Source organism: Anopheles merus, chromosome 3R (assembly GCF_017562075.2).
Source record: "Anopheles merus strain MAF chromosome 3R, AmerM5.1, whole genome shotgun sequence".
Taxonomy (NCBI): domain Eukaryota; kingdom Metazoa; phylum Arthropoda; class Insecta; order Diptera; family Culicidae; genus Anopheles; species Anopheles merus.
In genome coordinates this window covers 46817570-46842112 of record NC_054084.1, presented here as the reverse complement: position 1 = coordinate 46842112, position 24543 = coordinate 46817570, and the positions used below count along the sequence as shown (strand labels likewise).

The 24543-nt window shown below is 43.2% G+C and overlaps 2 protein-coding genes across 7 annotated transcripts in view; both read right to left on the bottom strand.

Annotated features, from left to right (window-relative positions):
* Positions 1–24543, bottom strand: part of LOC121596802 (protein disks lost) — an 81865-nt gene that overhangs the window by 30161 nt on the left and 27161 nt on the right. The gene's annotated exons all lie outside the window — the stretch shown is intronic.
* LOC121596803 (brain tumor protein) lies at positions 5337–21190 on the bottom strand. 5 transcript variants are annotated; one of them, XM_041922054.1, is made up of 3 exons: positions 21092–21190; positions 14749–19617; positions 5337–14402 (listed from the first exon to the last, which is right to left on the bottom strand). In XM_041922054.1, exon 2 carries the CDS (start codon positions 18717–18719, stop codon positions 15507–15509), a length of 3213 nt encoding a protein of 1070 aa, XP_041777988.1. In that variant the 5' UTR covers positions 18720–19617; positions 21092–21190; the 3' UTR covers positions 5337–14402; positions 14749–15506. The 5 variants fall into 5 exon arrangements, with proteins under 5 accessions (XP_041777988.1, XP_041777989.1, XP_041777987.1 ...); XM_041922055.1 differs by having other exon boundaries at positions 21028–21136; XM_041922053.1 differs by having other exon boundaries at positions 21014–21133.

Genomic DNA, 24543 nt, shown 5'->3' with positions numbered 1-24543 from the left:
TCAAAATTTACACTCGATCATTCTCATTCTTGCGCCCCATCACGATCATCCAATGCACATCAGGTTCTCGGATGCCGGTGATGGTGCTCTCGGGGCCAAGTGTGCTGGTAAAGTCGTTAGCCACATAAAAAGGAAATATGCGAAGCGACGCTCAGGCAGCGAAGGGTGAATCGAATCAACACGCTGGAACGAAAGCGTATTGGAAGCCACCACACACTGGGGCAGTGCTCAGCACACATATAGATGGAGCAGCATGTAAACCAATAAACTCACACACCAACGAACGTGCCAACGTTTTCTCTACCGAGCGTGTGTGTTGGTGTTGGTTGAAAATGTGTGCGGTCCACGAGAACGCGTGGAAGTGCGAGGATAAAACGCGCTGCTTCCTTTCATTTCGATTTCACACAGTACGATGATCTCTGTTATGGATTATATATTCTGGTTTGGACCATTCTGCCTTCCATTCCCTCGGTTTATCCGTATCGTAAGCAGCCTGCTGTATAGCGAGCGAGCGAAGGAGAGATAGAGAGAGAGAGAGAGAGAGAGAGAGAGAAAGAGAGAGAGAGAGAGAGAGAGAAACGGAAAGCAAAAGGTAGAAACTACACAGCGATCTTAGAAGCCGCGATCACTCTTTTCCTCGGTGGCGATGGGAAAATAATTCCAAACATGTACACTTAACCGAGCTTCCTCCCACCTGAACCTCCTTCGCTCTTCTCTCGCATATGTATACCAACTGCGCGCGCCACTCTTCCGCATCGGATGAGACGCGAACTTGGGGTTGAAATAAAATCACGAAGAATTACACCAAGTAATCCCCCCCACCGCGAGAACCAGAATTAACTTCGCGCACGCGGTTCCATCCATCCGGTCCCGCGGCTCGGCGACAGACAGTGGATTAGCGGGAGCGCGCGCGAGCGCAAGCAAGACAAAAAGCGTGCGTAGCTTGTCGCGCTCTGTACGTACATGGGACGCGCGTTCCAGCAGACTTGATGCAGGTCAGCGACACGCGCGCACACGCCAGCAATCGAAGGTGAATGATTCCGTAGCCTACGACGGACCGGCCGGTGCGCGCTTGTATGCGTGCTTTGGTGCACACTCACCCTTACACACATACGCAAGATGATGGGGTGGTTAATGCTTGTCAGCGAGAAATGCTGGACAGTAAACCACGCTGCAATAAAGCAACAACAACATCAAAAAAGGCACACAGGCTCTCACTCCCTTCGAAGCAGCGACTTTGAATCGGGTGCCGCCTGCAACTGTCGCCGAACCGGTAGCGGATTTGAAACAAAGCGCAAAACCCCGCGCGAGTGTGTGACCAGGGACGATTTCGGTCAATCGCATTGCGAGATGATGCGATGGGTGTATAACAAGGCGACAAACAAACGAAACCGGATGACCATGGGGTGCTGCAGCTGCTGCCGCCCTGCCGACGGTGAATCGTGGATCGCAGGGGCTACCATACCACACACAGGGTCACCCCACCACACGCGTCGTCGCTCATGGCAGGCGTTCTCGTCCGCACGCAGAGAGTGGTGCTCGTTACACATGAGCACTCCCGCTCTCGCTTTACTACCCCCCTCCCGCTGAATAGGAAAGGAAAAAAAGCACCTCGTGCCACCGCATTAGCAGCAACGCACGCACACAGTGTGACACAACGTGGAGCAGCGATCGAGAGCGGCGTGAAAAAAAAAGATACACAAATGCGCGCGAAAAAACCTCGCGCGAAGCGGAAATATCGTGCCCGCGCGGTCAGGGTGCGCGCGTGCAAAATGTGCGCGCCACCACGCCACGCGGTTTTTCGCAACAAACGAATGTAAACCGCTAGTTCAAGTTCACGTAACGTAGTTGACATAGTTTGGCATTTGCTTACCTTTTCAATGCGTGAATGTAATGAAGTGGTGGGGCTCGGGCGGGGTGGGTTTGGGGTGGTGGGTAACTTTATAACAATCGATGAGTTTGGCAAACGTGTTTGAAACGGCTTTACCGTATCCAATGGCAAAGTGAATTTTCTTTCGTTTCTGGATGTTTGGTGCCACTCTTCAATGGAGTACGATATGCATTTGGCATGTGCTATCAAAGAGTGGAACATCTCCCAAAAACTATTTTCAAGAAGCTTCAATAAATTAAAGGCAGTTCAACGCAGCTGCCGGAAACGCCAGCCAACACACACGTCCACACACACACATACACATTTCTATAAACATGTTTCTACGTACTTGGAAACCGGTTTGCATTGGATGTTCCATAAGTTCTGTTCGTTCGTAGCGCTGGTCAAAAAACCTGATCGCCTCACAGCTGATCGTCCACCGAAGTAGTAGCAGCATGTTTCATCTTGCTTATTCTTTTATCAATGAAAACTTGCAAGAACGGGTTTGGGGGGGAGGGGGCGACATACTAATGCTAGCCGTAAGTGGCCTTTTTGGGATGCAGTATTGTGCGAGAAAGTATTGTTTACCTATTGTACCCTCTCACCAGCTGATAAAAAATTGGAACTTTTCAAGGTCAAATTTAATTGCAGACCAACAAAATCCACCATAATCGGCATTATCAGAAAACGATCTTCAATAGTAAAATAAGGCCTAATAAAAACACTCAACCGTGTGCCATTTGGTTTCCATTTCATTCCCTTCAAATTTATACCCCAAAAGCATGGACACACAGTGCTCAACAGGAGTGCAGCAAACAGCCCGACAGGCCTGAGCTTATGCCATTCGCACACAACCGCCGTTCAAAGCGCATAAGAACGTGAGGTTCGAGCCGCCAGTCGCCAGCCGACACACCAAAGACGCGAGTGCAAATAATAATCCAACTCCAACGACAGTCACACGTAGCCCGATTTTTGCCGTTTGGCAACGCGTACGTAATACGTACGTTTCTTTTCTGAGGCACCACCGGGAGGCACCAGGCAAGTAAAGAAAGAAAAAAAGACACCCCAAGACCTACACTGCACATTGCACATTTAACATGCACAAAAAAGACACAAATTCGCGCCATACCCACATGGCCTGGTAACAGATTTCGGTTTCATCAACAAACGGCAACGCCATGCATTCGAAAGGTGGCGAGCGGCGGTGGCGCACTGGTTGAAAATGGTACCAACACGCAAAAGCGAGTCTATCACTGGAAAAAAAAAAAAAAAAAAAAAAAACATTCGTTCGGGGCATTTGCTGGAGGGCTGGAAACGGGGTTCACTTGTGTGACAACGCATAGTGTTCGAACAGGGGATAAACAAGAATAGACGAACGGCAAAGAAAACGCCCAAGAAGGTTGCTAACCGGCGCGACACGCCACCACCTATGCACGCCCTTTTGCTGATGCGGAAATTTATCCTCTGTCAGGCATGGAGCTGTTTCGGTGGTGGGCGACCACTGTGCCTTAAATAACCTTCTTGTTTTGTTGTTGGTGCAAACGTGTTGTGTGATTTATGGAGGATAATGTTTTGTGCAAAACAATTATCACGTTATCATCACTGTATAATTTTACATATCTGCCAAGTAATCGAAAATTATCAGCAATTGGATTTACCGGAATCGACACATTTACCTCTTGGCTGTGAGTGTATTTCACTTGAAAACATGATAAAATCTCGGCCATGCTTTTCAATATTGGGCAAGATGATTGAGGCAATAGAGAAATAAGAGATAAAGGTAGTAAACATTGAACATTCAAGTAAACAAACACTATCCGAAGCAGCACCCACCAAACACGGCTGAACCCGGGAAGAAAGTGAAATGTGGCCAACAGGAGTAGAATGTGAGCAAGAGTGAAATGGAAAAGGGAAGATGAGAAAAGCAAAATGAACAGCCTACTCCCATTTCGTTCTTGCTGTATCTCATCTCTCTTCCGCGTTGTACTCTCGTTTAGCTCACGCATACGCATTCAGCCTTAGGTCTCTCCCCTTTGGGCTGGACACGGTGATGATGACGATGAGCAGAGACCCGTGGGTGTGTTGGGTCAAGATAGGGGAGGAAACGTAAAGTAGTTTAACTTGTTGCAGCAGTACCACTCTCGTTTGGCCCCAATATCTTTGCCATGCCGCGCCCCCCCCCCCCCCCCCTCTGTATCTCTCTATTTCTTCCCCTCCTTCTCAGTGGCCTGTTGGCGATGAGCCGGAAAAAAGTGTTACGTTCTGCTCCGTATATCAATGAACCTCATAGGCAACGGTACGAAGAAAGCGAAAAAAGTTATCAAAGAGAAGATATAAGAACCTCTTCAACGACGCTTAGGCAAAGGGTGAGGAGGCAAACCTGCGGAGATAGGAAAGCTCACAAGGACGGTTGGGAGGATTGATTGATAAGTAAAGTAACGATGTTTGAAACAGCCCCATTTAGCCTGTGTTGTGGGGGACCAGCTATCGGACAGTGCCAAATAGACAAACGTTGTTCGCTTTTTTGTAGACAAACATCAAATATTCACATGTCAAATATAAATGTAAACAAAACTCGGACACCATCGATTATCGCGTGTCCCACAAACTTATCATTCCATAAGGAGACTCTTGCTGCCGATGGCTGTGAGGTATACCAAAGGTAAAGCAGCACCAGCACCAGCCCACCACTACTCGCCCCGATTCATTTTCGTTCCTGCTTCCTCCCATCCTCTCGCCAATGGTGCAAGGAAACCGGGAGAAAGGCGAGACGAGAAAATTGGTGAAAGAGGAAAGTGATATCATGACACATATATCGAAGAAATGTGTGCTTTCTTTCGTCTGGGTCGGGGTCTCAGTTATGTGCAAAAGCACAGCACAGCGCGGCGCGGCTCATGCAATTCATGCATTACATAATGTTACGAGAGCAAGTCTGGGCCAGTCTTGAAAGCCAGCCAGCCAGCCAGCCAGCCAGCTTACCAGCCACTCTGCTACCCTGTGCCTGCCATGTCTGCTTGGTCGGTCACCTTACACCAACCCACTGTTAAACTGGGGCTAGATGAAACCGAAAGCTCGCGCGCACGCACGCATCTCGGAGTGCGCGGATGGATATCGGGTAACTGTCTGGAGAGACGCCGGGAGCATATTAAATGCAATTAAATAATCGCATGTATGATGCGATGCTTGCTCCTACATGCGCCTGGTCGTTTCTCAAAACGGTCAAAACAGCACCAGTACTTTTGATATCCCACAAACAAACATTTCATTCTAATTAAGGTAAAACAAAAAAGCCAGCACTTCTTGTAGTGTTTGTGTTTGTGTTTGTATGTAAAAGTGTGTGCGTATGTGATTTCAGCGGTTAGAATTAAATCAGCATGTAAGATTGTTTGCCTGCTACATTTCACATTACTACCCGAGCTTTTGCCGAGTATTATCCTTTGCGTTATACAACGGTCTGGCTGAATTCATTTTCCCTTAGAGTAAAGTAGTTAAATTCCCTAAACAAGTTATCAGAGCTATCATGTGTTTCCCATTCCTCCGCGTGCTGTTCTGATTCGATTCCATCATTACATTGGGAATTACAAAAAAAGCTGAAGACACAATCGATGTATCACCATCCCGCGTAAAAATGTGTAGAAACCCAATAATGCGCTCTTTTGTTGCCCAAAAAATCAGATTACATTCAATACATTATTTGCATCTTTGTCCCTGTGCACAACAATCTAACATCGGTAGCACAACGTGAACATCCTTCCTGGTTAGTTTTCCTTTAAAATTGCATCCGTGCGTACAAATGGAGCAATTTATAACTAGTAGAAATTATCGTTCCAGCTGCCCTTCTCCATTTCCACACGATGCTTTTCCTTCCAAATAGACGTAGAGCGCTGATCTACGCTGACAATCTAGTTGCGCCATACACGCGCGCATCCTCTTTCCTGCGTTCGACTTATACTTCCTTTCAAGATTGCGAGTGTTTTTATTGTTTTCCTGTTTGGTTCTCTGTGAATGGAAAATCGATTTGGCTTACATTCATATACAGAGATGAGGAGTAGACCAGGGTGGGGCGGAGAATATTGTTAAGTAGAGTTTTGCGTAAAGTTTGCATTGCTACATTTTTTCACTCCGTTTTTTTGTTTGTTTGTTTGAAATCGTGAATACAAAAATATATGTATGTTGTATATATAATGTTATTTATGTTGTATGTTTCTTTAGTATAATGTTTCACATTCCCACAGCGTTCGCTCACAATCCCGCCAATTGTTGTCTTCCTAGGAACAGTTACTTGTGCCTGGAGTTTTTTTCCTCCCAAAATGTGCCTTCTTCCTGCTGATTATACGTCCCTCAGCTCACAACTACGCGGTAGTAATAATAAAATCAGAAAATGGTAAATTAACCACCTCACCCATCGACAAAACGATCTATCAACGAACATTGGCTTGTATTGTTTGCACGTGTATTATTGGTTATGCTTTCGTTAAATTTCTTTAACCTTCTCATACACACACATACTAAAAAAAAACCTATCATTTCATTTTTCCGTCTTCATTTTTCATTTTTTCGTCCGCCCAGCTTCAGTTATGTTGTGTATACTGTATATAATGCAGTTTTTTTTTATAATATGATTGTTTCGTGTGCCTTATTTCATTATCGGTATAACGTTTGGAACTACTTCTACGAGACAAACGCTTTACAACACATGCTTCACTGTTCCGCCAAACATTTGATATATGATAGCAGCAACAAAATATGCTTACGACATTCCACGGTCTGTCCGACAGATTGACCCCATCATATCAAGCGTATAACATTTCATTTCTTATAGTGGCTGGATGGAGACGTTTCACAAAACCAACGTTTTAGCTGCATGCCAAAAACAAAACAAAACAAAACCTCTACATACTCCATACACGCAAGCGATGGGGGCACGTTTACCGATCAATGAATGGCGTACACATCCTTTTTAAAGTGATTCCCCCTCGTTTTCATGCGTAGCAAAAGTTGGCTTGTAATTGGTTCTTTCGATTTTCATTCGATGTACTCGATCGGAAGATCTAAAAAAAAAACAATGTAAATGTAATGTGTAATATAAAACTGTTCCCCTATAGGGTCGCGTCCAGAGTGGAAAATGAAACGTCGCATATCGCTGACGAAGTATGCCAGGCCTTTCGCTTAAGGTCCTGGTATTAGATAAATTAAAAAGGCTACCGGCAGATAATGTAAATGAATAATCCGAATCTCACCATAAAGATCATCGAAAGAAAGCTAACTACATAACAATTCATTTTAATGACTTCATTACTCTTACTTCCAAATGATCCTAGCACCTTGGTTCGAATGAATGCGATCATTCGCCGAATGTGTTTTTTTTTCTTCTTCTAAGTGCAATTTTCAACAGGATATTTTTTGGTTACAACGTCCGCCATCTTTCCGACATCGGCCATTGGAAGTTGTCGATCTTCCGTAACAAGTATTCGTTCAAAAACGTGTGCAACGATAACGTGGTCTGAAAACGGATTTTACGATGACGATGGATAATACGTATGAGCTTGATCAGTGGAAAACATAGAAACACGCATACGCACCACCATAACAGAAAGAAATGAATCAAACGCGTGATGGATGTGTGGAATGAAGAGTTGGCAAATGTCAAAGGTGCAAACTACAACGAACGCAAAAAGCATGAAAAAACAAACATGTGATGTATATGAGACAGCCAGTAGTGTAGTGTGTGCGATTTTATTGGTGAAATGAGTCTGAGATGATGATGATCATGACGATGATGATGACGATGATGATGATGATTATCATTAGAGTACGATGGAGATGGTAGGGATGGTTATGTTAATGATAATGACAACTACTACACTAAAGCCATATTGGCGATATTCATGTGGATGGCGATAAGACTAGAATTGGTTAATGTTTTACATTTAGAAACAAACTTTACGCCGCACGCAGACCGACAGCAGCGGCAACGTCAGTTCAAAAGCAAGACTTTCACTTCAGTCTTTCTACTTCCCATTCTCTTCCCCTTTCCGACACTATTTCCTAACGGATAAACCAGCAAACACCGGAAAATAGTTCTACTCAATGTGCTTTCTCAAACAAACAGCCCCCGCACTTAGTTGGTTGGTTTCATTGCTGTTTTTTTCTTCTTATCTTCTTCTAATTGTTCTGTTGGCTTGACGAAGTCACATTGGGTTTGCTTTGGGTTTTTTAACAGTAACTCTACCCCATCTATCTCGCACGAGTTGCGTGGGTTTTCTATTGTTTCGCAAAAAGACGACGAACAAACACTTTGACATTTGTTTTCCTCCGAAATATGCATTATTAATAATGATTATAATTCTAATAGCAATAGGAGTAATGATAATAATAATAGTAATAATAATATAATAATGATAATATTAATCATAATATTCGTAATACCGTTCATCCAAAAACCGAGAAATGTTTAATGATTGTGATTATGTTTAGTTTGTTGCTCCACTTTCCATCTTTCTCTAGTAACTAATAGAGAAGTGTTATGGTTATTTGGCATTTTTAGCATTCTAACATACAATTCGATCATATTTGCAAATAGTTTTTCTCGTTCTTTGCGCTCATATCAATGTTGACACATCGCCGATCGCACACTCGTGTACCACCGCAACTACACACCATGCGCTCGCCTGCTAGCGCCCATTCCAACAGACTGTAGTGTATCTATGTGTGTGTGTGTGTGTGTGTGTGTGTGTGTGTGTGTGTGTGTGTGTGTGTGTGTGTGTGTGTGTGTGTGTGTGTGTGTGTGTGTGTGTGTGCATGTATGTGTGTAGTTTGTTGTTTTACATTGTTGTTCCCCGCCTAAGGACGCAAAATGTTTACGAATGTTTGCGCTCAAGTAATGCTGAACTAACTGCACTTTGCATTCGTCGGAAACCATCACTGCTGCCATATTTAGTTTGGTAGCAGGATGCAAACTCACTCTGGTGCAAACAACTGAAATCTCATTTCCTTACAACTATTCTCTTTCCAGTGGTGTTGGCTCTAGCATTACACTATCCTTTTCCATGCAGTTACACAGCACGATACCGTGTGAAAGCTGTGGTAGTAGCACGATCGATATTCTTATCACTCTATTCACTGATGCATCAGAACCATATTCATAATAATTCCCTTATCATCATTCACTTTACCACACCACGCAATTGCGTCCACGTGGGTGATTTGCGTAAACTCAATTGCAAGTGCGGTTGGTGTGCCCGTATAGAAATTGATGTCTTTTTCGTTTTTCGTTTGCAACAGGATTTCCTAATAGTTTACTTCGTTCGCCACTCACCACAGGATGTCATTGTACTGTTATCCATCTGAAAGCACGATCAATACTATGTCGTCCCGGCTATATCCATTCTCCAATGCTTCATATTCGGATTCTGTGGCTGTATGATAGTATTTAAGATTCCCTATGTTATTAAGTGTATATGCTTCCAAAATATTACATCTTGGAACAGCACAGTGTATTCTAGCCCTCCTGCGGATATTTCTCATATATCCCGTAGAACAAGTGTTTATGTTTATCCCACCCAAAAATAAGTAAGTTTCCAACTCGTACATTCTAATTGCTAAATTCTTCAAACATACAAAGAATGACAGTCTTTTAGTAGAGTATTTGCATCCCTTGGTTCTTCTTGTTTTAATGTCTTCTTTAAAGTACCGTTATTTGGTTTTCTTTTCTTCTTTTGGTAAATAATGTTAAAACGTAGCAGCGCGTAAGCATTCAACTGCTTTTACTATATCATATAAAGTTAGATTCAAGTCTCTAGGAGATAATAAGAGAATTCATTCTAAACGTTCAGCAAAAAAATAGCATAATAGAACAAATAAGATTTATTATTTAAACATGGACAAGAGCAAGCACAGCGCAATACACTTATGGTAAAGTAAATAATGACCACAAAAAATATTATAATACTATTTAATTTAGCTCCGGAAAATTCACGAACAGTGTGCAACCCCATCTTTATTATAAGCGAACTTCGTGTATTGCCGTTTTGACCGTTTTGCTGGACAATAGCAAAAAGGCTTCTCAGAACGCACCAAAGAGTTTCTTTCATGTCATCTTTTCCTTATGCATGGTACATGCAAATTATTCTAGTAGTTATATGCATCATTTTTTAGAGGAATAGTGAATGTTACATTGCTCAAACCCATTCTGATGATTAATACCAAATGTTCTACCATGGAATACATGCAAGTAGCTAATGATCGGTTGTAACACTAAACAAATATACAAATAAAGCATACACAAAAGAGAGAAGAGAATCTGCAAACCAAAAGCGTATTTGTTGGTATGTTATTGATCTTTATGAAGCTTCGATTTTTCATGGTATCTTCACTGAACAGCGAAAGGTTCATCGACAATTTAGACATTTTCGTCGAATTAAAGTGTTGATTTGATGTAGGTTAGTTTGGTGGTTTAGTTTTTGAGGATGAATTTTGAAATTAGTTAGTAAGTGTTTGAGGTTAGTTGATGCTAGTGAGAGCATGAATGTTAGTATTTGTTTAGGGGTGTGAAATCAAAAATTTCAGCATAAAATAAAATAAGAATAAATATAAGGAAACAAATAAACAAATTATGAAATTTGACTAAACAACACTTTTATTTACCTTTTAAATTATCTTAATAAATCATCAAAAAAAAGATATACTTAAAAAAATAATAATAATCCGTATAAACTCCTAACAATAGCTTTTCGCTTTTCGGTCGATATGAACGAAGAAAGTCATTGCGAGATACGAGTAATGAACGAGAAAACTAAATAAGATTGAGAGAAACACATTAGTGCTTTCTTTATCTCTGTTTCTGTGCAACCGCCTTGCAACTAGAATTGATGTTCTTTATATCATTTCAGTTTTAATAGCATTATCAGTCGATTGCACGTCAAATGTGAGTGCATGGAGTGAATGTTTGCTGTATGCAATAACGATGCTTCGCGCCACGAACGGTTATGTGGGCTGCTGTACTGGTTGACTTTTGATTACGTAGTAACACAATTGCTTGTTCAACATGTAGTTTGTTTTTATTTCTTGTGTTTTTTTTACTATTTATCTGGCAAGCGTGATCTATTGCTGTCGTGCGAGACATTATACGTTGCTGACAATCGAGCCTGGGATCGTTTATCGAGAATTGTTTCTAGATCTGTTCACACTAATTAAGCAAACTCATCAAACTCAAAAACTTAAGCATTATAATTTAACAACACAAAGATCAACATAACCAACAAACATCGGTAATATAACTAAATACTATTAGCTTAAAAAAGGAAGGGCTTGCGATTTGGGCATCGAGCCGTCCTGGTTTTAAATGCAGTAAGTAGACGTCTGGTTCGCTAAAACCTAATACAATTGAAATGCTAACTTAAACTATGACAAATACTCTACGGCTCTACATCAGAGAGACACATTACGAACACCATCATGCTCAGACCTGTATGGACACTTACAAACGTAAATTACAAGAATAATAATAATAATAATAAAACACGGTCCTGGGATATGGATATCGAACATCTTAGGCTAAATAACTAGATGTGTAATGTGTATAAAATACTGAACTCTTACGTTAAGCACACGACAGGGGATTTAAAAATAGTGTAACAAACGATCATCGACAAGCGTATGTGGTCCTATTCTTTGTTCTAATACAAAAAAAAAACAACAGAAAATTTATTACACGAAAACTCATCAAACGACAAGCTAAAACATTTCTTAATACTGCACTGTGTATATGAGGAGTGGATAATTTTCTGTTTTACGCCATTGATCGAGTTCCATGTGTATGGCAATCGCGGTCGATAAAAAACAATCATTTGCGATATCCATCTGTCCATCTCCATCATATTTTATTGTTAAACTCAAACGCATTTCTTGAAACTATTGTACATTACTTTTTAAGGAAATGTGCTCAATGCAGGCATGTTTTCTCTCTAAAAATGCCGTTGGCTTTTGTTCGTTGCAACAAAGATTGAATTTAAATTCTTTGTCACGATTTCAAATAACACAAAATAAATCTAAGCTCATTCTATTTTACGTACTGCGTGTTATTGATGATGGAAAATGGAAACAGTATTTTGTAAATAAAATTGAATCATGCGAAAAGAGGTGATAATTTACAGAAAGCACACACATGAAAAAAGTAGAAACGCACTCAAACTGGAACAGAACAATAAAAGAGAGCAAAGTGTGAGCAAACATTATATAAATAGGAGACTTAGAATGGGGTAAAACAATGCAACATCGTACAGAACTAAAATATGAAAACTACAAACAAATCGGAATTTGAACGAATTCAACGCACCATTTGTCACCAACTCACAGTTTCAATTATCACTGTTGATCGCGTAATAATTCTTTTTTTCCTTTTTTCGTTTAACAGCGAACTGAGGCTGTTCGTCGCGACAGATGATCAGATTGGAGCAATTGTTCGTTGCAATTAGGAAAAGATAACAAAGAAACTCGATTCGCCATATTACGCCTTTCAAGAAAAAAAAATGCATGCAAATTCCAGTGTAAACACCATCATCGCACATTTTTGCTCATCCGTTGCTTCTTGAAAGGGTACACTGATTTAACAATTTATCTAAATATTTCTTTTTAAATATACCTACTAACGTTTAGTTATGATTTTTATGTTGATCCACCGTTTTCAGCTAGTTTTTTTTTATCCTAGTGTATTTCATAAGCAACCAATTTTTTTTCGTTCAGAATTGTGCTTGGATTGGCAAAGGAAGTGACTTAAAGTGCAAATACCTTTCATACCAAGTTCTATGTTGAAGAAGTTTTTTTTTGTAAAACATGAGCTTGAAAAATGAGCCGTTAATAAGTCATGAACCAATAAAAGGGCACGGCATTCAACAAAAATATTATAACTTTCGCCTTACGCTGTACGAGGTAAGATTAACTTGTAGGAATAATAGTTTTTACATGCAATTTTGGTAATTTTGGTTGTCTTTGTTTAAGTAGCTCCCGACGGCTTCGAGAGAGCAATACCTGCTTCGGATTTTAACCGCACACAAAAGCTTCAAATAGTCTATTACAATTCCGCTTAAACCAATATACGAAAGCAGAGTTTTAGTTATTACGTACTCGTATCAATATTACATTGACTCTTTTGATGCAGTTGTTGAACGTCATCGTTATCATTATTCCTAGAACGTGCTGCTGCTGAGCACAAAAGATCAAATCAGTGTCTCTCCTACTGTTTGAGTACCATTCGGGAATGGTGTCTTGTTGAAAACGACCGCTTGGGTCGACATTTCGTAAAGTTTGTAGGGCTCTTTTTTGAGAATCGGGTCATTTGTAAAGGTTTTGCTGTTTAAAAAAAGTATACAGAACACGATGCATTTAAGACTAGTTATTACAATATATTAAGCAAGAACTAAAACATGTCAACAATAGTCTTCTGCGCAGAGCAATTCAGTCAAATTGAAAGTACCTTATTTGCGACCACCGCTCAACGAACTGTAATCAAAGTTGCCCTTAGTACGAACTTGATTCAGTCATTCTCTCATTTCGATATCTCTTTTGGGATGCAAACATTTTCGCTATCCTTGCAATGTTAAACAAAATCAGACCCCATAATGTGATTGTAGTCGCCAAAATGGGGCATTCTCGCTTGTTTGCGTTCTATTTTTGTTGGGGTGTTGCAAGCACACCAGCCAACACTGCATTATACACAACATAAAAATTATTGTTCAAACAGTTTTTGTCGCACAGATAACACAATATAATAATAATAATAATAATAAACATAAAAATAATTATAAAAACAAACAAAAACTTAGTTGTACACCGCGCAATTTAAAAAAAACACGTTATCTGCTACAGTTGAGAACCTGGGTGGGATCTAATCAACAGGTCAAACAAACACATCTTACTTGACACGGATGTTTCTTACGACCGTATCCGCCTTCTATTTTGTTGATCGTATCTCCTCAGCTGATCGGCACGTTGAGCGAAGATCCAAGTAAAAGGCTGCCTGCTAAGGACGCACATTCGACGTTTATGCTTCAACGATTGCGGATAACGTCGAAGCGTTGAGCGTTGTTGGCTGTCTATGTTTTGGCGTTATCGTGAATAGTTTATGTTGTGGCTACTCCAACGTGTTAAGCGCACCTCTTTTGACAGTGAACGTCTTGCCAGGGTGTGTGGTATGCGTGTCTGTAGGTGTTAGTGTGGTATTCTCTAGCAGTTACAGTAGCAGCACAGCTGGCACACACATTTTGTGCTAAATTCGATATGTCAACAAGAATCTCGCAATTTAGGAAGCGCATGATGACAATTCTATCTCATCCTTTATCCTTTTCTCTTTCTGTCTATTTGCTTTCTTGTCTTCCTAGCGCTCTTCCGTTCTTTTAACGCCTTTTTCATCATGTAATTGCGCCACGTTATTATTACTGTCACCTAACTTTCACTATACTTGACAAAGATGCTTAAATTTAACGATGCTAAAACAATCTTTTCGTTTGCAGTTGACTGTTTTGTTTTTGGAGATCTGAAAACAAACCGAAAGGGGAATGGAAAAGGGAAAAATACAATTATTAGCTCGTTTAGATAAGTATAATTAGTATTGCTCAATACATTTTCTTCTAACTTTCAGAAGATTATGAGGATTATGTCTACCCTACCTAAACCCTAAGCATATATTTTAAGATCAGAAAAAGGAATATAGTTTCACTTATGCATTGTTATCCTCAAACTCTCCATAAAAAAAAATGTTATCGAAAAGTAAGATTCTCCAAGAATTATTCTAAAACTGTTATTCTAGCTAGAGCAGGGAACTACGCCTATTGTATGTAGAAACTAGTGATACAAAAAGCATTGCTGATATTTGTGCTTACCTGTTAGATTCAGTACAAGTCTGATTGTTCGATGCATATCCTTCTGAGCATTGTGTTGAACTCGTTAGTTGCTAAATACACAAGCACGCGCACACAGTTTAACATACATTCATACGCACATATATATAAACTAGCATATATATATATACATGTATGAAAATATTTCCAGTTCTTTACACAATCCTGATAGCCGTTAAATGTTAGATCATTGCAGATTCATTTCACTTCTGATCGTTTGTCTGTTCGTCCTATGCATGTTGATATTGGCATTTCACACACCACGCTCTAGAGAATTATGTGGTATGCTTGAATTCTTCGCTTCCGGTCGGTGCTGGCGATACATATATCTTTTATGCTGGCACCCAACACAATTCAATGGGGTAAAGAACTATCACAAATCTCGTCGATGCACTTTCAATTCGAATTTCGTTCCGTTTGCACAATAAAAGCGGATAGCGTCCTACAGATGTTCCACGAACAACATACAGCAGCATACAGATCGGTGTCGCCAGTAGGGGAGTGTATGTGTGCATGTTTGTTTGTTTGTTTGCTTTTTAAAATGTCAAACTATTCTTACGGCTAGTACAAAATAACACATAGGGACATTGATGTACATTCACCAACTGTGTTGAGACGACCCTTCTCGCTCTGCTACATCATTTGCCTTCGGTACTGTCTGTCTGTAGGATGCCTACCTCTTTTGGCGGTTGTCATGGAAGATGTCAGACTTTGGGTTGAAAAGGTGCAGGCGAATGTATTTACAGACCGATCGGAGGCACCTGCACGTACCGGTAGATGTACAACCGGTAGTCCTTGCTCGCTAGCACCACGCTGCCGTCGTCCATGAGGGCCACATCGAAGCACTGGGCGTGCTTCACCTTACTCTCCATGGCTGATACCAGCTGCCCGTCTTGTGTGAAGATGGTCAGGTTGAAGTTGTTGTGATTGTCCGCGATAAGGATTTCGCCACTGGCATTAATGCCTACGCCAATCGGGTAGTTGGTGACACCCTCGCCACCGATCTGCCGCAGGAACTGACCCTCGTAGTTGAACACCTTCACGCAATGTGCTCGATTGTCGCTGATGAAGATCTCCTGCTTGTCGTTGACTACGACCCCGTTCGGGAACTCGAGATGCTTGCTGCAACCAAACTTCTGCAGCACATTGCCGGACTGGTCGAAGATGATGACACGCATCACCTTGCATTCCACGACAACGATACGGCCCTTGCTGTCCACGGTAACGCCGCGCGGATGCTGCAGGATGTTAGCGCCGAACTTGCGCACAAACTGGCCGTACTGGTTGTAGATCTGAATTTGGTGCGTCGGCGAGCGCTCCGTCACGATGATGTCACCGGACGTACGCACAACGGCTACACGGTTCGGATAGAGCAGCTGACCGTCCCGCTTGCCGCATTCGCCAAACTGGAACTTGAAGCGACCCTCCTTATCAAAGATCTGTATCCGATGGTTGTTGGTGTCGGCGACGATGATGTCGTTCTGTGCATTTACCGCCACACCGCTCGGCTCGGTGAATTGGCCTTCCATCACGCCGAACTCGCCGAACTTGCAGTGATAGATCATCTTTTGACGCTTGATTTGGCTCTTGGGCGGGAACATTGAACTTGACATCAGCTTCGCCGTAAGGTCGATCATCGCTGCCGATGGGTCTTGCTGTCCACCGGCACCCGAACTACCGCCACCACCGCCTCCACCGCCAATAGAATTCAGTGGAATAGTGTACTGATCAGAGAGGTTGTTGAACAGATCAGTTGCACCTCCGTTGCTCCACTTTTCGTACGCATTGCCAATAGGCTGCCCAATCGATGGCTCTCCAACGAATGGACCGAGGCTGTTAGCACTGTTGAACCGCTTGGAGATCAGGTTCGTTGTATCGAAAGCTGCCGACAGTCCATTGACCATGCTGGATCCTGTACCGCACCCGCTCAGGGGAGACGTCGATAATCCACCACCGTTCACACCGTGGCCACCACCGTTCACCAAAGAACCACCGAAGGATCGCTGCTGATGCTGTTGCTGATGCTGCTGATGCTGCTGATGGCGCTGGTGCGAGTGATGGTCGAGCAGATGTGCTCCACCACTGCCACCGTTCATGAGACCATCGCCGTTCCTCATATGATGGTGAGACATCAAATTCATGCTGCCGGTACTGCTGTTGGATGGGCTGGCACTGCGATTGCCTCCGAGCAGAGAACCTCCATTAGTAGTTGAGGTGGGACGTGCAATGGGTGGCTGTTTCGTCGTGACACTGGACAGGTCTGCATTTGAGCGAATGTAGCCGTAGGTGTTACGGACACCGATCTGGATCGCCTGATAGTTGGAAACAAACTCCAGCTCGTACGAAGCCTGCAGGTCGTGTGTGATCGCGGGGAAGAGCATCAGCTTGTTTTCCATGAACTTGCGCAGCATGATCGTCTCGGAGGGGCCGGCACATTTCGTTAGACGCTCGACGAATTCGCAACTCTGCAGCATCTTGTCCACATGGTCCTGGCTGCGATTGAGCAGCTCCGACTGGGAGACGGTCTTTGCGTTGTAGAAATTTTCCAGCTCCTTCTGCAGCTCCGCCTTACGCTCATCCACCATCGAGCGATAGAACTGGTGCGTATCTTCGATCTCATTCTGCGCCTTGTGATACTGCAGCTGGATACGCTGGCCGCTGTGCTCGACGTTCTTGATCAGCGATCGAAGGTCCTGTGCCTTGGCGCGCACTTCCGACACGGTGTGCAGCAAGCTTTCAATCTGCTTCGGCGTAGTGTCACTGTTGTGTTCGCAATCGTGCAGCCCATTCGGATGGTCCAGCAGCATACAGTCCTTGCACACCGGAACGCTGCACGTGCGGCAATAGAACTTGAGCAGCTCGCTGGGATGGCGCTTGCAGAAGTAGTTCGGTTTATTGTTTCCGCCCAGCAGACCACCGCCCAGCCCGGATCCAATGCTGCCGTTGCTCAACAACCCACCAAGTATCCCACCACCTCCACCACCACTGCCAAGGCCGTTCGAGAGCAGCAAATCCGTTCCCAAGCCGGTTGATGGCTGCATCACGGCCGAAAGCTGACTGTTGACCTGATTCAGCAAGCTGTTGCCATTTCCACCACTGCTGCTGCTTGTGCTGCTGCTGCTACTGCTGCTGCTACTACTGCTACTGCTGCTATTACTGCTGCTGTTGTTGTTGTTGTTGCCGTTATTGTTGCCAGTACCGTTGCCATTGTTGATGTTGCTGCCACTACCAGGGGCACTGTTAGAAGTCGGGGGCGTTATCACATTGTTCATGATAGATTTTACCAGGCTGCTAGCATCGTCCTTGATGGTCAGATTGAGCGTGCTGAGCCGCGGATGGGCCGAATCGAAGCCTCCCATCTGGAGCATTTTGCCGCCCATGCCGCCGCCCAGAATGCTGCCGGCAAGCAGACCGGTCCCATCGAGGCAGCCTCCCAGCAATCCGCCCAGCGTTGGCGTGGTCGGAGCAGTCGTGGTGACCGTGTTGGCCGCCATCGTCCCGTTGGCCAGGGATCCGATAGAGCCGAACGTGTTGACACCACCGCCGCCGCCAACAACACTGCCCAAACTGCCGCCCGTAATACGGTAAACTGAGTGGCCGTCGAAACAGTGCATAAACTGGTGTGCGGTAACGCAGTTAGCGCACAGAAAGTTGTCGCAGTCCATACATTTGGCTACCGCATCCGATTGCTTGCTTTTGCAGCCGGTGCAGCGCGGAAACAGCGATTCCGACGAACCGTTGTTCGACTGGGCGGACTCAAGGCTGGAGGAAGTCGCAAAGTCGTCGCAGATCGCCGAATCGCTGGCCGGCGGGGAGGAACCGGTTGTGCCAGAGCCACCACTCAGCGTTGTTAGCGGAGAGTCCGACAGGTAGTCAGCGGGTTCACCGAACGAACCGATGGAATTGGATGCACCCGGTAGCGAATCTAAGGATGGTGTGGGTGATGTGGCCATTGTGCATCCAACATTAGAGCCTTACACTCCGCTTTCGTCAACCGTGTTTGCTTCACCACCCAAAAAAGAGCGTGTTTTCTGATGGCGCTTTTTTGCTTGATTTTCACTTTGCACTATATACCATCCAGCACCGTAATCAGCACACGTGTGTACGCACTAAAGCTGTGTGTATCCTTCTTGCAACATTCACACATCCATTCTCAATATGATGGGCGTTTGATTTTTCGTTCGCTGCACCACACCAAGCTTATCATTAATGAGGCTCCAATTTGTATGCTCACACGCGCACTCCAAACACTAATGCATTCAGAACTGCTTCACATTAAAGGAAACAATCGACGGGACAAACGCCAAGCCTATTTAATGGTTAGCTTGCGGGGGCTGACTTTCAACAAAACTGTTCCTTTCAAGCAGGAAACTAACAGACCACGAACACAGCACGCATACACACGCACATGTAATGCACACACACACATACACAGGTTAAAAAAACATCAAGCACCGTCTCCTTGACAACGATCGGGGGTTTTGTTTTCGTTTCGTTAGGGGGTTTTGGAGCACTGCGTGTGGATATGTGTGTGTGGAATTGTGTTTCCGTTTTTCCCGTTCTGACTTGGAGACGCGATGTCGTGATGATTTCTTCTTCCGCTGCGGCTCTCTCACTTTCTTACGGAAGGAGTATGGTTTTTTCTCGTCGTCACGTTAACTTGTTTCTTTTCGTTCTCTACACCACACTTGCGACAGCGATGCGAGAGCACTATTCATATCACTTTATCACAATTTATCGCACTTTTAAACCACTACTACTGCGCCTTACTTGCCACCACACCAAGAGCAATTGTTTTAAGCTGTATTTTGTTTTTTTTTGTTTCTCTGTCGTCTATTTCTACCAATTAATCTATGTAAAATCAAACAAAAACACATTAGTAAAATATGCAACGCATGTAGTTCCACAACTCCTCTCCCACCCATTCGCTTAGTTTAGCACGCATCAACAAAGAAAGGCAGTGATAATAACGAGTTAAGTACTTAAGCTTATTACACGACTCTGATGTATGTATAGATGAAGGAAAAATATTATTGTGAAAACATTTATTTTCTTCATTTGCTAGAACCACTCACAAAATGCGCCATCTGAATCCTGTCCCACAATTACCACAAACAATCTAATCAATTTTAATAGGACTATTTTTTTTTAATTTCATCATACTCCTTCACACTAAAAACGTGTTGCATCTATTATTTACATCATTCTAATCACCACTCAATCACAATATTGTATCAGAATTCATCAAACACAAAAACCGTTTGAACAAAACCTCAACAAACATCTTCTTCGCAAAGGGTAAAGAATTTGTTGGCTTTTTTTAACAAAATCATTCTAAAATAAAACTATTGTTTAAGCAATACGGCAAAGCCGTCCCTCCTGAATAAAAAAAAACTATTGCGTTCTGCAATGATCACCACAAAGAGATAAGACGGAAATTGATACGCGACACACCTCTCTTGCTCTGGTATCACATCAGGGGGCTTCCAGCAACAAATGCTACCCGAATGAAGCGGCTGCGCTTGAAATGCCCACTCTATTTGCTTCCTGTTGCGCTCTTTTTTTCAAGGATATACCAGAGTAACAGCAGACGATGCGGTAAACTTCGCACACACAACGAAAGCGGGTATACACGTCTCTTTGTTTAACCTCTGACGTCGTGCGTACGTACAGTCTCGGTGGTGACGACGGTAGTGTGCTGCTGAAAACCTCTTTTGTACTCGAGGATTGAAAAATGGTGCACACACAAAACATATGGCTACACAATCGCGGTTGTTGCAATAAGAAAAAGTCCTTATCACTTATTAGATAAGTTGATATCGTTCATAGGTTTTGATTTTTAAACAACACAGCAAAATGCCTTTCTTTGAAGAATGGAGTAAGATGAGCTAGAATTTTAGTCAGCCTTTGCACGATATTTGACTGTGATTGATAGCGTTCACGAAGGCCACGGGAACTAACACCAAACCCAGCTATCACACATGCACTGGATGTATCCATTCAATGCCTTCACAGATTCGCACATTGTCCTTGTCTGAAGCTCCTTTGTGCACCACAAACACATCACCACTGTTCTATAGCAAGCCAGGACGAAATACCTTCCCCAAAAAAAAACAATCCTAAGCTAAAATCCCACGAAAGCACGGGGAACGTTAATTTCGTCTCAAACCTTCGCCTTTGCACTGAGAATATCCTTAAAAAACGACAGTCGCAAAACCATTTGCAAAATTAAGCCCAAAAAACACACACACACAAACACACCGAACAAGGCGCTTCCTTGCTGGGCTTGTTTCCTTGAACCGCAACGCACGCAGCGAAAACTCACGCTTGCTCTTAGCTCGACGGGCTCTCAAAACTGAGTGACGGTGTAGCAAAGTGCGCTGCCGTTTGGAACCGGAGTTTCTGAGAAAAGCGTCCCACCATTGCTCACCAACAGAGTCAAACACACACACACAATCATATGCACACAGAGGCGCGCGTATGCGCACCTAAAGTTAGAGCGCCCTCATCGTAGTGTTCGCGCTCTCCCGCACAGCTGAAGGCTCGTTTACATGTTGCAGGGGATGTGAACGCTGGTCATAAAATAAATACACAACATTGAACCGAGGTAAATTGTGTCCGGTACAGCAGCAGTTTTGTTCAATTTAAATGGAACATATTTTGAAACACCTATTCCACAAACCTTCTCTAGAACAAAATCGTACTCTCTGTTTATTTATCCGTGTGTGTTGAAAAGGTGTAAAAGGGCCTGCAGCGGCTTTGAGAAGCGTTTGCCGTTTGCACGCACACTACCACGCCCGAGTGCGCACATCTACCGCATACATTCGAACAGGCTAGCCGCACCGCTTCTAGCCTTACCGCTCCGCGTGCGTTTTCACTACGATTTTTTTTATTTTCTTGCGAGAATATCAAGATTAAAACATATTTAATCCTATTTGGTAGCGTCCAAGAGATCGAATGAAATGTTTTCTTTTACAATCTTTTTGTAAAACACAATGTGCATCCCTCTCACAAAGCACCAAAATGCACCGCGCTGCGTGTTGCTGTTTCCTTCTTTCGCTACTATTTTGTCTCTTTCGATCTAACACGTCCGCACATCCCAAGCCGGCATCGCTTTAACAACGCAACGACGACGGCAAAGGGGCAGCTGTATTTGTTAGCGCCATCGTTCTTTCGCTAGGTTCGTTCGTTGGACATGCGCGGTAGAGCTGCTGTTGGTGTTTGTGCGGATTTTGTTTGTTTATAGCCCGCACTGTTTACTGAGCAAGGCAAGGTTTCAGGTGTGTGCGTGCGTGTCTCTAAGCGAACGCGCGCGTGTGTTTGTGTGTGTATTACCAACACTGAGATGCCTTTGTATTACCAACACTACGATGCGCTCGTCCATGCGCTAGGGTTCAAAAACATTTCCAGCAGACGCAGTTAAACAAAGAATTTCCGAAATACTTCTGACTCGTCGTCTGGTTCTCTTCCCCGGCCGGAGAATCTTTCCGACCCGCGCACCGCTCCCTTGCATGAACGCATACATGCAGCGGGATGAAAAAGTGCAACGGTTTGAATAGTGGACATTGGTATTTTTTTGAAAGCAAGCTATTTGTTAGGTACAAAAGAGTTTGCAAAAATAAACTGTTTCTTAAATGGTTTAAGTTTTAAAGTAACTGGGAAGTTTGAATGGCTTGTTTTTTACCATTATTACAGGGTTTTTCAAGCCAGCTCAACATCGTGACACTATTTTTCAAACACGTAAAACGATTGTCAACATGGTACATACAATTCGAATCCGTAAACTCTTTTCGATTTGGTAACACTAGATTTTGAACGCGTAAAATCCCATCTCGAATCTGGAAAATGTATGTTGGCTGTCTTGTCACCCATTATACATTTTCCAGATTCGAGTTGGGACTTTACGCATTCAAAACCTAGTGTTACCAAATCGAAAAGAGTTTACGGATTCGAATTGTATGTACGATGTTGACAATCGTTTAACGTGTTCGAAAAATAGTGTTACGATGTTGAGCTGGCTTGAGAAACCCTGTAAAAACAGCAAAAAGCAAAACATAACCCTCTTCCCTCTTTGTACAGGCACACCCTACCAGTATGCCGTACATCCGACGTCGACCCCCGATGATTCTTCATTCATTCTTTTCCGGAGAGGGGGGTGGACACTGTTCATTTATTTTTCTTTCATTCTTTTGCGACCCCACCAACCATATATACGTAAAAAAAAAAAAAAAAAACAACATCGTTCGTCGGCATCAAACCGTCGCTTATTGGTGTTTCTCTTTCTTCGCACATGCCATCCTGCATTGGCATACTGTATCACACCGGCCCAATGAAACGGAACTGTATTCTAATAGTTGGAAACATCTCTTCGCCTGAATTTTAGGTTTCTGAGAGAAAGTCAAATGTAATAAGGGATCAATGAGCCCTAACTAAGAAAAGAAAAGCAAGCAAAACATTCAACAAACCGGCAAAACTGAAAATCACAGAAACAAAACACACACATTTGCGAAGGCCTCCCATGACAACAACTACCAGCAACAACGGTCCATCCATGCTCAACCCGCGTCCCGGGGCATGTAGTTTGGGGGAATACATTATTCATTCCGAATGGATTATGGCGCTACCCTTGTCGTTCGTCGGCGTCGTTCACAGTTCAGGACCGAAGGCAAGTAGGACCACCCTACGTAAAAGTCAGGAGCACAGGGCTACGGGGCTAAGCTACTGCGTCCCCTCTTCAATACGCTCTGCTCAATTCCTATGTCGGAGTTTTCCGAACCGGGAGAATCTGCACCCCTTTTTCCATACCTTGACGCCTAAATAGGTTTTCGTGACGACGGGGCGAGCGTTTCAAAGTATGCTGATTGCATTTTTTTACAATTCTACAGGTATAGGTAAGTGTGTATGTGTGCGTTTGTAAAAAGTTGTACATACGAAAAGGTTTCCTTTTTTTTACATATTTCGGCATCCATGTTAGGGTGAACACCACCGTATTAAACTGAAAAACTACCCTTGGCAGTTAGCTACGATTCGAATATTTCAAAACACACGTACACACACACACACACACACGTAAAGCAAACGGCAAGAACCTCTTTAGGCAATCCGTATCCACACTTGGTGATACACTATTGCAGTGTTAACATATGGAAATTCCCTTCTTTTTGTCGTACATGCGTGCTGTTCGTTATCGTCTTCTACTACTTCCCCACTACACCACGTGCATTTGGGGCAAAACGTCGCCGCAATTCATCTCGACGCGCGCCCCTCGCCAGGGCCAACGGGCGAACTGTCAAAGCTTCAATCGCTCAAAACCACATACGCGACGATATCTTGTTGGCAGTGTACGCACCCCCACCCCTCCCCAAAACGCCATGCCGCTAAACACAGACATGTGCGTATCAAAAAACCTACGAAAATGTCATATGTTGTCTGACTTGTTTCGGCTATCGGTTTCCTCTCCTCCTCCTTTCTTCCTGTTATTATCGAAAGCACGAAACGGAACAGCTGCTTGCTGTCGGCACGTAGAAACCGCAACTGTGCGCAACTTTCGCAGATGACTTTAGCTGATCTAATTCGTATGTTCGTGTTTCATTATTTAATAGAAATCTTTAAAACTACTCAGAAATTACATTTATTTATTTGACGAATTTCACAACCAAACATCCAACACACAATTCAATCGGAAAATACAAAACCCTTAAGACGTCATGTTACGTCGCCCATGGCATCATGATAATATCAATTGTGTACAAGAATTAAATCACCTGCCTTGTCTTG

Excerpts from the sequence above, each read along its gene's own strand:
- LOC121596803 (XM_041922054.1), bottom strand. The coding sequence starts at position 18,719 with ATGGCCACATCACCCACACCATCCTTAGATTCGCTACCGGGTGCATCC.